This window comes from Miscanthus floridulus, chromosome 1 (genome assembly GCF_019320115.1).
Source record: "Miscanthus floridulus cultivar M001 chromosome 1, ASM1932011v1, whole genome shotgun sequence".
NCBI classification, from domain to species: Eukaryota; Viridiplantae; Streptophyta; class Magnoliopsida; order Poales; family Poaceae; genus Miscanthus; species Miscanthus floridulus.
This window is the reverse complement of record NC_089580.1, coordinates 70,512,872-70,526,520: the sequence shown is the minus strand read 5'-3', so window position 1 is coordinate 70,526,520 and position 13,649 is coordinate 70,512,872. Positions and strand designations below refer to the sequence as shown.

Sequence of the window (13,649 nt, the reverse complement as noted above, 5' to 3'; positions counted from 1 at the left end):
TGCTACTCATACCGGAAAAGGGGACACATGGTACATTCATGTCCCCCTAGGTAACAACTCTAAGCCTATTTCAATTGTTGATAATAATGTGCTTAGAAAGGATGGCAATGGTACCTCATTGGTTGCAATTGCAAAACATCCTGCTACTCATACTAGGTCTTTGCCTAAGTATGTTGCACCTAACTTGAGATGATCCAAACTAGTTTGGCTACCATCAAAAAGTGCATGATTGATTGTAGGTACCTTCGGCATTGGAGACTTGATTCAATTGATTTCATATTAATCATCATATGTTGAGTCAAGATATGAAGCCTAGTGCACATCCAAACCCAATGCCAAGTGCTATCAACATATAGGTGTCATATTCAAGTTGTTGTGATTTATTGGATTATTTGATGGCTTGCAAAATTATTTGAGTTAAAGCTTGCTAGTTGGATGATCATGAGCTAACCAAGGTATATATCTTGTTGATCATTTCATTGGGTGCATATGAGTTGATTGAATTGAAAATATATGCATATGTTGCTTGAATGGATAAATTGATTAGTAGTCAAGTTTGGATTGATTTGTATTGGATAAGTTCATAATATAACATTTAGTAAGTGGATTGAATGTATTTGTGTCTTATGGAAGTATTGAAACAAGTTAGTTTCAAGTTTGATTCACATTTGATGAAGTATAGCTCAATAGTTGAAATCTGTCCTATAATTGAGAATCTGAGCTAGTTGTGATCTTAACCATGTTTAAGTGATCAAAACTTATTGAATTGGCATAAAAATTGTTGTACTTGCTCTAGACTTATGGTATAAGATTATGTATAAATTTCATGAGAATTGGATAAGAGATGCTTCGGTTTTGGAGTGGATCTTGTCAGCTATAGTGCAGCAGTTTTAAGCATGTAACAGTGGTGGAAGAATTGAAATCTAGTAGCAATCTAAAGTCAAATGAAGCTCAAATTTTTACATCTGCTAGATAACTTAGTGAAGCATATCTCCACCAAATTTGTGGTATTTGGATCTATAAATTGGGAGATATGCATTTTTCTTTAGAGGGTACAAAATCTGCCAGAAAAGTGACAATTATTGGATTTATTTAGAGTCACTTTGATTGAAAGGTCCTCAAGTTGGAAACATGTTTATAAGAGGTTGAGGTACCTAATTTTGGTTTTGAGATGATCTAGAAACTTGACAAGCAAATAGTACAAGAGTATTTGATTGTGGAGTGTACTTTGCACACATTTGGTACTCAAATTAGAAGTTCAAGATCAAACTTAAGATGCAGATGAAGTTTAAGTTCAAGTGATGATTGGAGATCATTTGGTTGAAAGAAAAGGACTTAAACAAGCAGAAAGAAAATGCCTTAAAAAGGAATCAAGGTTACTCATCAAGTTAAGTCCATCATTTGGATCAATCAATCAAGCTATTTTAAGTGAGTGTCAAGAATGGTTCTTGAAGAGAGGTCACTTCTCCCTAGTGTAGGGGCTTGTTGCTTATGTGTAGGTAAACCAAGTGTGGTACTTGGAAGGCTAACATAGAAGTGGTGATCTGAGGAACATTTAAGATGTCAAGAAAAGGAAGCAACACCCAAAAGAGAGATAGTCATAGCAATTCAAGTGGTATTCCAAATAGTTCTCTCATGCAAGCATTGATCAAAAGATAAAGCAAGCTAACCACAATAAGATAGTGCACTTGATCATATTAGTGGCTCTCAAATCATATGGCTGAAGAATGGATTTTATTATACATGATTCGTCTTCACCAAGCTTATAATTGGACTTCACATTACTATTGGAGTAATGAATTGGAATGTATATGACTATCCTCTACTCCAACATAGCAAAGGTACCATTGCAATGCATGATCATTTCATCCCTTACTCGTATGTGATTAGTGCATATAGTACATGCCTCATAGGATCATGCATAACAAATGAAATGTTTAAATTCATAGCCTACCACTATTGCTTGAATGATTAGTTGATCTAGTAGTTAGTATATGAATTTGTTCATGAGCTAGTGAATCCAAGTACTTAATTTAATTTGGATTGCTAACAAGTGACAAGTACAACATTGGCAAGATAACCCTTGTAAGAGGTGTGAAGAAGCTTGTCATTGGTTCAAACCGGACTTGGAAGCTTAGGCAAATCAATTTAGTTTAAGTCAATCATAGAAGCTCATGATAGTGATAAGAGTACAAGCACAAGATAACAATGCAAATGGATATCTAGTTTGTTTGTTTCAAGAGGTATCTAGACTCAAGTATTTTTATCAAGAATTCACAAGTGATGTCTAGATCAACTCACAAGTGATATCTTATAAGTGGTACTCATGAAGATAGCAAAGGTTCAAGAAATGACTTTTATTGATAAATCCAACAAGTGGTTCCATACTAGAAAATTCTTTCAAGTGGTATCACATCTACACGTGGTATCAATCATGCAAGACGATGGTTCCACAAGTGATCCTCAACTTTAAGTGATCATCAAATGAAGAATGCACCCCTCACCTACAAGAGCTCAAGTTTATCAAATAGATGACCATGCTATCACATAGGGGGAGGTGTCCCACAAATTGGTATCAAGGTCAAAGATCCTATGTATGGTATCTCAAGAAGCTATACAAGTGGTGTCATTCCAACAATCAAGTGATGTCCATAAAAATGCAAGATTCAAGCCTCAACCATCTACCCTAAATGCAAATCTTTGCATCAATTAGAAGCACACCTTTTATGAAAATTGATGACAAAGAGGAAGAGATTGTACAAAGATATGAAAGCTTTGGGAGAGATTGAGACAAAGATAGAGGTTGGATATGGACATGGACAAAGAGGGAGCAACATTGAGAAAAGAGATGGATCAAAATTCTTGGACAAGAGAAGCACACAAGTAGGGGGAGCAAACTCATGAACTTTGATTGGTTACATTTGATATGTGCATAGTCATGTGCTTGCTTGAATTGCATAAAGTTCTTAAATTTGATATGCATGCTTTGTGTGGTGTATGCTAGTTGTAGAACTTGAATGATGATTTGATAACTAGCATGCATAGGATGATAGCTAGAAAAGAGATGGATCAAAATTCTTGGACAAGAAAAGCACACAAGTAGGTTGAGCAAGCTCATGAACTTTGATTGGTTGCATTTGATATGTGCATAGTCATGTGCTTGCTTGCATTGCATAAAGTTCTTAAATTTGATATGCATGCATAGGATGATAGCTAGACACTTGGTATGCTTTTCAAGTAATACTAGTACCTTGCTCTTAATGTTGATCTCACGAGGTATCTAGTGCTTTGATTTTCAAGTGATATCTAGCTAACCATGATGCTAAGGATGAACTTAAAGGTGCAACTCCGATTGGTATCACACTTCAAAGGTTTACTCTATACACCTTAGCATCATTTTGTAGTAATTACTCACCCACAATTCCAATCTATGCATATGTGCGAGCTTCAAACCAAACACTATAGCACATATGTAGGGGGAGCTAATACTACCATTTCAGGTTTGTGGTACTTGTCCAAAATCATTTACACATGGTAAAATTGCTTGGGCAAGCAACATGAATCCAAAAGAGCTTAATTTCCATATCTTTGTAGAGTTGTCATCAATTACCAAAAAGGGGGAAGTTGAAAGGTCCTTGTGTGGTTTTGGTAATTGAGTGACAACCTAGGTGGACTAATTGTGTTTATGTGAGATACATAGGTGATTAGTCCATAGGTACATGTGTGTGAGCAACATATGCCATGGAGGTGGAAATGGCTCAAAGATGTTGCAAAGCTCACACATGTGATGATGAAGGAGCTCATTGCACATGAGACATGACATTGAGTCATGTGATCAAGGTGGAGAAGATCAATATATGACTTGGCTTGATGGACCGGTTGCAAGCGTGAAGGGCAAGTTGGAGGCTTTGGAGAGATGGACTGCGTGGCGGTAAAGCTTGAGCAAGACTTGGCATTGATGGACGAAGGCAACGGTGAAAAGCAAGTGAAGTCAAGATCGACGAACCAATATGATCACATGATGATATGAAGTGGTTCATATCATTATTGATTGTGTTGGTGCATGTGTTGCATCGACATTGGAGGAGATGGAATGGAATGTGCAAGGTAAAGGTATAACCTAGGGCATTTCATTTCACCGGTCATAGGTGTGTAGAGAAGTTGATGATCAGATTTAGGATAGATGGCTGTACTATCAAGAGGTGTAAACTTGTTTACATATCGGTCATCTAGTGCCACTCGAGTGATCTAACTTTGCATCGTCGCTAGGATCGAGTGGCGTGGCAAGTTGAGTGGCTAATCCTTTGGCAAATGTTTGTGAAAAAGCTAAACATGTGCACAAGGTGTTGTACACTTGGTGGTGTTGGCACATTTACAAAGGATAAGAAGTTGGAATTGATATGGATCAACTCGGTGAAGAAATGAAGGCTAGACAGGTCACTGGAAGTGACCGAACTCTACGCAGTGCAGTGACTGGACGCTGGCTAGCGAGTCCGGTCATGTGTTCTAGTGAAGGCGTAGGCGTCGGTCTTCGACTAGACATTGAGCAAAGAAGTGACCAGACATGCAGGGCCTGCGTTCGGTCAGGATGACGTAGGCTAACGTCTTGGCGCGAGGAGCAGCAGTGACACGTGGCAGGTGGTGAACGACCGGACTTAGGTGCTGTGTCCGATCGCGACCAACCGGACGCGTCTGGTCGCAAAACAGAGGCTCAGAGAGCTCTCTGGAAGCAACCAAACTCTAGCTAGTCTGCATCCGGTCGTGCAGGAGCGAACATGTCTGGTCGCAAACACAGAGGCTCGGGGAGCTATCTAGAAACGACCGGACATAGGCGTAGCAGCGTCCGGTCATCCTCGTGGTGCGTCCGGTCTCAACTTAACCGTTAAGATCGGTCGCTCAACATTTGAAGCCAAGGATGACATGGTAGCCATTCGTTGATCGGACACTGGTAGTGTGCATCCAGTCGATCTGACCAGCGTGTCCATTCATCCCAAAAAATGCCCAGTGAAGGGGTAACAGCTAGTTTAGCCCGTGAGGTTATAAATAGAAGGGGGTCTCGGGCATGGCTGTGGTTGAGCACCTAGGGGGACTTTGTGTCCTTGCTTGGTAGTGCTTGGGAGCCCTCCATCTCACATATGCTTGACAGTGATCATTCGATTGTGTGAGAGAGTGATTCTAGTGCGATTGCATTGTGAGGTTGCATCGAGTGGCACTAGGTGGTCGTCTTGCAAGTAGGTGGTGCTTGTTACTCTTGGAGGTTGCCACCTCCTAGACGGCTTGGTCTTGGTCTCCGTCGAAGCCCGCAAGAAGCTTGTGCGTTGCTCCAGAGAAGAGCTTTGTGAGGGGCATTGTGCTCGCCCCTACGGGAGCCGCGAAGAGCAACTCTAGTAGAGCGAGACGTGAAGGGCGACAAGTGGTCCAGCTAGGTCAAGTGCTAGAGCTTGTGGTAAGCACTCCACGTGGGAGAGTGTGACTTGTGGGTCACCACTACCAAGAGGACCGGCAACAACCTTGGAGTTTGTCTCAACAGGACTTGCGTGTTGGCAAGCATGTGAACCTCAGGATAAAAATCACCATGTCATCCTTGTCTTCCCGTTGGTTTGCATCCTCATTACACAAGCTTGTATTTACTTCATATACATTATGTTTGTGTAGTTGCTCTTATAATTAGTTAGCTTGTGTAGCTCACTAGTTACCTTCTTGCTTGTGTAGCATAGAAGTAGCTCCCTTGCATGGCTAATTTAGTTTGTGTAACCTTGTTAGTCGCATTGCTTAGTTTGTGTAGCTAAGTATTTGTGCTCTCTAATTTGGTATTGGTTGCCTTGTTATTGAGCATAGCTAGTGAGCTTAGGAGCTTTAGACTTTTGCTTACTAGCATGTGTAGGAGCTCCCTCGTTGCTTAAAGTACTAGTGGCATAGGTTTGTGTGACCATGCTTCTAGAATTGGTTAGGTGAGCTCTAGCTAGCCCGACACCTTTGTTGCCTAATTATGATCTTTGCAAGGTGCTAGAGAACATAGATAGATGGGTGTAGTCTTGGCTAGACTGATTGTTTTAATTCCGCATTTGTTTCGGTTAGCCGGCACGATTAAATTTAGAAAGGACTATTCACCCCCCTCTAGTCACCATCTCGACCCTACATCAGGGCATATTGTTCAAGGAGAGACAAAGACAACTGTCCATGGTGGATATTTGCTTCTACCACTAAGGACAACTGCACTGTTATGGTAAGGCTTTGTCTTTATCCTTACGTTAATTGAGATTGCATATTATTTAGAGCTTTATTATTTCTCTTTCTAACTAATTGTTTCTCATCTTATATGTGAAAAGGAACCCTTGTGCTCATGCTTGCTCTAGTACAAGAAGGAAAAAGAGGGTGAAGAATGCAACCAAGTTTTGGATATGTGAAAAGGTGAAGGACTTCCTCATAGTGGATGTAACTTTGGGTGCAGCGGCATTGGTGAACAAATTGAAAGAACACCATAAGGTAAATATCAACTACAAAAGAGTGTATGATGGTAAGGAGCTAGCATTGAAACATCTTTATGGTGATTGGGATTCCAGCTTTGATAACAAGTTCAAGTTTAAAGCACAAGTTGAGAGTTGTTGTCCTGGTAGCTTAGTCGTTATTGACCATCACATAGTAGATGACAGGATCTGATTTATAAGATTCTTTTTTGCATTAAAACCATGCATAGATGGTTCCTTGCTGGTTGTAGGCCGTACCTTGCAATAGACAGCACATTCTTGATAGGCAAGTACAAGGGGCAATTGGCCAGTGCATGTGCTGTTGATGGGCATAAGTGGTTGTATCCTGTTTGCTTTGGAGTTTTTTATTCAGAAACTACTAAGAACTGAATTTGGTTCATGAGTCACCTTAGAGAGGCTATAGGATCACCAAGGGGCTTAACCATATGTACTGATGCAGGACAGGCTGTGATGGCAGGGGTGGGTGAAGTATTTCTAGGGGCTGAACATAGAGAATGCATGTTTCATTTAGTGACCAACTTCAAGAAAAGGTATCATGGTAAGGTGTTTGATGACCACCTATGGTCAGCAGCTTACACATGGAACCCATATTTGTTTGAAAAACATTGGCTTGCTATGGAGAATGCAAAGCCAGCTAGAACAAATTAGCTAAGAAAAACCCACAAAAAGTTGTGGACAAGGAGCCAATTCAAAACCATTTGCAAGGTAGACTATGTGACTAACAACCTTGCAGAAAGCTTCAACAACTGGATTAAGCCTCACAACTCCATGAACTTGGATGATTTCATGGACAAGCTCAGGCAAATGCTCATGTCCAAGTGGAACAAAAGAAGAAAAATAGGGAGGAAACTTCAGGGCTTGATTCTACCCCACTTCATCAAGAAATTGAATGAGCAGAGTAGAGAAGTAAACTTGAAAGTTGAAGAATGCTCAGAAGAGGTAGCTGAAGTTACTATAATGGGAGGAAGTGGATTTCGGTTTATTGTTAACCTACAAGAGAGGACTTGTTCTTGCAGACAATGGCAGGTTTCTAGGATTCCTTGCAAGCATGCACTAGCATTCATCACATCCCTTAGCGATGCACCAATAGAGAATTATGTTGACTTGTAGTACTCGGTGGAGAAATTTAGAGTTGCATACAGTCAGCTGATTCCTGCTATGCCAGACTAGTCTCAGTGGCCTAAATCTAACCATGAATTTTTCATGCACCCACCTTTATTGACACCAGTTGCTGGTAGGCCTAAAACTGAAAGGCACAAAGGTACCGGTGACAAGAAAAAGAGAAAAGGACAACACCAGTGCCCTATTTATATGTACTATGGACATCATTGGCATAATTGCAAGAGAGGCAGACCAGAAGACATTGAAGCTATGAAAGCAATCAGGTAATAACTTGTCTACTCTTTTCTACCATTTATGTTTTTCTTTTGTAAAGTACATGATATTGATTCTATTCTTATTTCAGGGGAGAACCAAAGAAGAGGGCAAGGAACACCAAATCAGCCCAAAGTTCCATTGTGCCTTTAGAGGAAGATGCACCAGCGGCATCCATGTCTTTTTCTCCGAGGTTTGGTATTTCTTCCTTGCTCACATGGTTCTTTCGCACTTCTGATGAATTCTAAGTACCAACTAATTTGTCACCGTAGTCAAAACTTGAAAACAACATCTTCTAAAAAGAGAAAAAGTGATGATTGTACACTTAAAGCCTCTAAAAGATAATTTATATATTTTTGAAATCTCTCTATATCATCACATCTTGCTTTGTAAACTTTATTATTTGACTACCATGACAGCCAATAGCTTGGAGGTTTCAAGCAAGAAAAAGGGAAACCGCACTGACTCCAACTCCATGTTCAAATTTGTACGTTTTCTAATTCTGAATTTCAGTTACATGAATCCAATTTTTTCCCTCTTATCTAAACCATTGTCAATGTATAACATTTGTAGGTCAAGAAGTGGGTCAAAGCAGTCCGAAACACTTTCTATTGCTTCACGCGAAGATCGACCTGCTCAAGTTAAAATGAAGCGGACACCCATCAAGAAGAAGCTAGGCCTTCCAAAGAAAAAAGTCGTAGACATTCCAAGGTGCCACTTGATAGCCCATCGATGGATACAAGAAGCAAGGCAATACTTCCTAGCAGCCCTGCTATGAGCACGCGAAGCAAAAGAAGGATCAGTCTTTAATTTGTGATATGCCTATTGAATTTGATAGTTGTATGTGAGACCAATGTATGTTTGAATTCACACTCTTGTGTGACCTTATTTATGTGTGACTGAAACTATGGTGGATTTATGTGAGACCTTATTTATGTGAGACTTGGTTAATTGCAATGCATGTGTGAAATTTTTTGGAGCACATAATGTAATGTTACGTGTCCTATTTGCTTAATATTACTCTAAATATGTATTGTTATGTGTATTACATACTCCAAATATACAACAAACAAACAAAATTCTGCAATTTGTTTTTTTACGTTAGGGGCAATACGGTCTTTTTACCCTGAACACCACCAAATGAAAAATTCGTTTTAGGGTAAGTTAAAAAAAAAGAGCCATACAAGAAAGAGCTATTTTTTTCAGGACCATACAGATAAAAAACTTGAAAGATTAGGTGTTTTTTTATTCATGACTGGAAGATTAGTTGTATCAAATACAAATTATACAAGCAATATAATTAGTATTTTGCGGTTGGGGCACAGCACATAAGAACGGAACGGTGACTCCCAGCTAGCATCTGGCTGCATGGCAGCATTTTTGTCTTGTATTTTGGATTTCTAATAAGCGTATTTTGCGTTTTAGCCGTCGAGAAGGTAAGCGTCCGTTCAACAATCTCTCTCCTAATGTGGCATTTTTTTTACATGGAGCTCATCTCGTCGACTAATAAAAGTTATAATACCAGTTCTTATTAATTAAAAATATATTATAACTAGAAGATACTCCACTTGTTGACGCGGAGATCGTAAAAAATTAAAAATGAAATTAAGTAGAGATGACATAGATAACTTTTATTAAAAGCTTAAAAGTTAGCGAAAGATAACGTGGATAGTTAGTGGAACATGATATGAATGTTTGTATGTTGAGATAGAACTTAAGATGACATGGAAAGTTTGAGGTTGGAAGTTAGTGGTATGATATAGTTATTAATGAAAGATGATGTAGATGTTTTACGTGTTGTGATAAAACATGTAGCGGAGATTAGCTTTATAAGATATTGCTCTTTGTTTATGCCTCTATTTTATTTTACATATTGGCATTATTAGTCCGGCATCCCAGGTAGCCACGCCACAGAGCCATCCGGATCTGCTGCCTGATGTGGTGGTTCAACCGCAAAGGGCCCTCGGGCTTCTCTGGCGCCACGACGGCTGAGGAGGTCACCGCCGGCGTCGACGGCCATTGTCTGGTCGCCGTCATCACAGGTACCTAAAAACACGCTTCTCTGCCAGTCCATTCAGCTTCCACCCCACCTCTGATCTTGAAGGCGTATTCAACGGGAATGACGACCACTATGGGCTTGACTCGAGTAGAAATGGCGGCCACCTAATCCGTCCGGCCAGCCTCGAGGTTCGCCGGCTCGGGCTAGCTAGTCGGACTCCGAGATTGCATTTGCGGCCAAGGAATGCCGATGCTGAGCTGAGACTACCTGCGCAGGTGCGTCGAGCGGCATCGGACTGGAGACGGCGCGTGTTCTGGCGTTGCGCGGCGTGCACGTCGTCATGGCCGTCCGCAACGTCTCCGCCGGGCTCGAGGCCAGGGAAGCCATCGTGGCCAAGATCCCCGGCGCGAGGATTGACGTTCTGGAGCTGGACCTCAGCTCCATAGCTTCCGTAAGGAGATTCGCCTCCGAGTTCGGCTCTCTGAACTTGCCCCTCAACATTCTCATGTAAGCACGAACAAGTCCTTCTACTTCTGTACTTCATGCCAGTGCTATCACAAACTGTCAAAAGCCAGCCTGAAATCATAGTAGTACCAGGATGTGTAATGTGTTTGGTCGGTTGACTTGATGTTCTTTTCGGCAGCAACAACGCTGGAGTGATGACAAGGAACTGCACACGTTCCTGCGACGGTCTGGAACTGCATTTCGCGACAAATCACATTGGTGTGTCCTCTTATCGCACTGCAGGCTGCAGCTTTTGACATTTGTTGGGCACATTATTGGAATTCGAACTTCTTTCATTGTGCGGCATCTCTCGTTTACCTGTATAGTCTGTAGAAGAGTATCCCTTCCTCCTCTGAATTATGACCTATGAGGATGATTCCTGAGAATGCAGTAGCGTTTAACTTGATATATGGCAGGCCATTTTCTTCTAACAAACCTGTTATTGGAGAACATGAAGAAGACATGTAGGGACAGCTGTCTCGAGGGACGGATTGTCAATCTGACATCTTCCGGACATTCCATGACCTATCGTGAAGGAATCTCTTTTGACAAAATTCATGATCCTTCTGGGTAATCCATTCTGAGATCAATCTGAACTCTATTGAAAAAATTGATACTATTCTTCTCATAAATGATACCAGCATGTTTGTTGTTTTTCACCTTACACAGTTTGAACGACTTTGTTGCTTACGGTCAATCCAAGCTTGCCAATATTCTTCATTCTAATGAACTGTCCCGAATACTCAAGGTATCTCAGATCTTTGTTACTGAATGGCTGTTGTTACATATGAATACATGAACTGGACAATAAAGGAAGAAGTTATCTTCTTGAACAGGAGGAAGGAGTGAATATTTCAGCCAATGCAGTTCATCCTGGTGTCATCACGACTAACCTTTTTAGGAACAGGACTATTGTCTCTGGTATTTTCTCAAGTCTTGCAATCAATTTTGTTCATCAAATGAATACGAAAGGGTTTCTGGCTTCTGAAAAACATTTACATAGAGCTCAAATTAAAATGGCATTGGTAACTGTTCCCCCCACCCTTGCAGCTCTATTGAACTCCATTGGAAGAATCATATGTAGAACAGTGGAGCAGGTAGGTTTTCACCTCTTATTTTACTGCTGCCACGTTGGTGGAACATGCACTGATCCTAATGAACTTTTTTTAAACTCTTTTTAAGGGTGCTGCAACGACTTGCTATGTTGCAATGCATCCTCAAGTGAAGGGGATAAGTGGAAAGTACTTCACCAATTGTGATATAGCCAACCCGAGCTCACAAGCTTCCGATGCTGAGTTGGCCAAGAAGCTATGGAAATTCAGCTTCAAGATTGTGTCTTCTTGATCAAGTGCTTGTCTCAATTAGTGATACACAGATTGTTGTGCTAATGCTTAGGCTTCCTTCAGACCAAATGTAAAACCATATGAATTTTAGAGGATTCCAATCCTATAAGAAAATGTATGCCAACATGATAAAGACAACAGATCGAACCTTTAAAATAAACAGATATATTCACATTTAACAGAATCATGAAGACACACTGTAAGCGTTAGAGTACGGGCGATCGGCTATTTAGTCGATGCAGGCATAGCAAACAGCCAAAGTCACGCCTGGTCGAAAGTAAATCTACCAACTAGCATACTCCGATATAAAGTGCTAACAGTGGGGATCGACCGGATTGTTACAGGCATAATAGCGAGCTATAGACCAGATTCAACTAGCTAGTAAACCTTCTCAAGATCAGACATGTCTTAACCGCGTACTATGCACGATCAAGATCGAAGCAGAACGGCCGATAAAACATAATCCGTCGTTTAAAGTAAGAACCATTGCAGTGTGACAAGATAAACGACGGACTAAAAGGATGTGAGGACGATCTAGATTGATCTCAATCGGTCAAGTTGATATTGCTGAAAACTAATAACAACAAGAACATCTGCAAGATCGTTAACTTAATGAATCTACCCGAAGGATGCCACCCTTAGACAGAGCCGATAACTTGACCTTAATCTAATTCGAGCAGTGGAGGTCGAACTTAACCGATACAGCCGTACTTGAACTAGATAAGAATCGATAACTAACTTATACTAGAGCTCGTAAGAGGTCAGCCGGACTAATGCAGCCTTACAAACAAAGGTATAAGCCATGACGGTAGTTACAGACAAGCCAGAGGTCGACCGGATCGATACAGCCCTGCTTGTTGAAGAACTCGTCGAGATCTACAGTACTCCTACTCCTAAGGGTTGGCGTGAAACCGAAAAAGTAATCAATATTGATTGATTGTATATTTTACAATTGGCCATATCCCTTTATATTATAGGGGTGTCTGGTCTTCGGCAATACAGAATAGGACTCTTGTATGTACATGCACGGAAGGTTCTTTGCGTACAAGCCGAATATATTCCCTAACTGATTCGGCTATGCATGATATTTAAGTGCAGCACTAATATGGCCAGCCGTCCTTGGCCCAAACAAATAGCAAAATACTTTCCCGATCACGTGCAACTCGAGCTGTCCAGTATGCTTCATGTGGCAGCTAGTCTTCACGCCGGACGCAAGCCATCTCATCCAATTGATACGAACGTTTATTTATTTATTTGTCCGGCTTCCTTTAATCTTCTTCACGCACGTACAAGTCAACTCTCGATCCCAGCTAGCTTTCCTTTTCTTCACGCATGCACACCATCAAGATTAAGGCAAGTAACGTAATACGCCTGGAGCTCGGAGATGTGTTCCCTTTTTAATATGTTGGACTCCTTCCCAGGCTGGCCTGTACAGAACCGATTTCTTGACGTATTTCAGGCACATGAAACCAGCAAGAATCCCGATCACGTCATGCATGAATTATAAAATATTTCAGCCATGGTGCTAATCTCGTTGGATAATGAATATCTCCGTTATCATAACGCTCCCAAACTTGTAACCGTACGTGGCCGAATATAATAATCAGCTATGTATGGGCATATTCTCTGATAATTCTCTCTCGTCATGACACGTTTATTTTCCTTGATCTTCTGACTTTCGTTGCATTTCCCTTGTCTTCACGCGAAGAGGTCTGGGACGTAAGGTTTCTCCCAAAATATATTAAATAATATTTCCTGACCTTTCCTACACGTACATGATGCATCTCATGTTGTTCCTTGCAAATGATATTTCCTGGCGGGTCAAATTTTGATGTAAACATAGGCCCCCTAGTTCGGAGTATCAATTTTCATGCTTCGAACTATTTTAATTTAATGGTCTTCTTCTAATCTGATTTCCATGGAGCCGATAAATTTGCTGGC

The 13,649-nt window shown here is 40.9% G+C and overlaps 1 protein-coding gene across 3 annotated transcripts; it reads left to right on the top strand.

The window, feature by feature from the left end:
* The first annotated feature begins 9,774 nt into the window (after positions 1-9,774).
* LOC136486709 (short-chain dehydrogenase TIC 32, chloroplastic-like) lies at positions 9,775-11,848 on the top strand. 3 transcript variants are annotated; one of them, XM_066483685.1, is made up of 9 exons: positions 9,820-9,904; positions 10,013-10,049; positions 10,137-10,368; positions 10,505-10,584; positions 10,782-10,935; positions 11,035-11,113; positions 11,202-11,286; positions 11,416-11,462; positions 11,548-11,848. In XM_066483685.1, exons 3-9 carry the CDS (start codon positions 10,202-10,204, stop codon positions 11,707-11,709), a joined length of 774 nt encoding a protein of 257 aa, XP_066339782.1. In that variant the 5' UTR covers positions 9,820-9,904; positions 10,013-10,049; positions 10,137-10,201; the 3' UTR covers positions 11,710-11,848. The 3 variants fall into 3 exon arrangements, with proteins under 3 accessions (XP_066339777.1, XP_066339769.1, XP_066339782.1); XM_066483680.1 differs by lacking the exon at positions 10,013-10,049 and having other exon boundaries at positions 9,775-9,904; XM_066483672.1 differs by lacking the exon at positions 10,013-10,049 and having other exon boundaries at positions 9,775-9,904; positions 11,202-11,462.
* The last annotated feature ends 1,801 nt before the right edge of the window (positions 11,849-13,649 follow it).

Bases quoted from the DNA above. Each gene is read 5' to 3' on its own strand.
- LOC136486709 (XM_066483672.1), top strand. From the start codon at position 9,799: ATGTGGTGGTTCAACCGCAAAGGGCCCTCGGGCTTCTCTGGCGCCACG. The intron at 10,936-11,034 runs GTAATCCATTCT...CACCTTACACAG, and splicing joins AAAATTCATGATCCTTCTGG to TTTGAACGACTTTGTTGCTT. The intron at 11,114-11,201 runs GTATCTCAGATC...CTTCTTGAACAG, and splicing joins AACTGTCCCGAATACTCAAG to GAGGAAGGAGTGAATATTTC.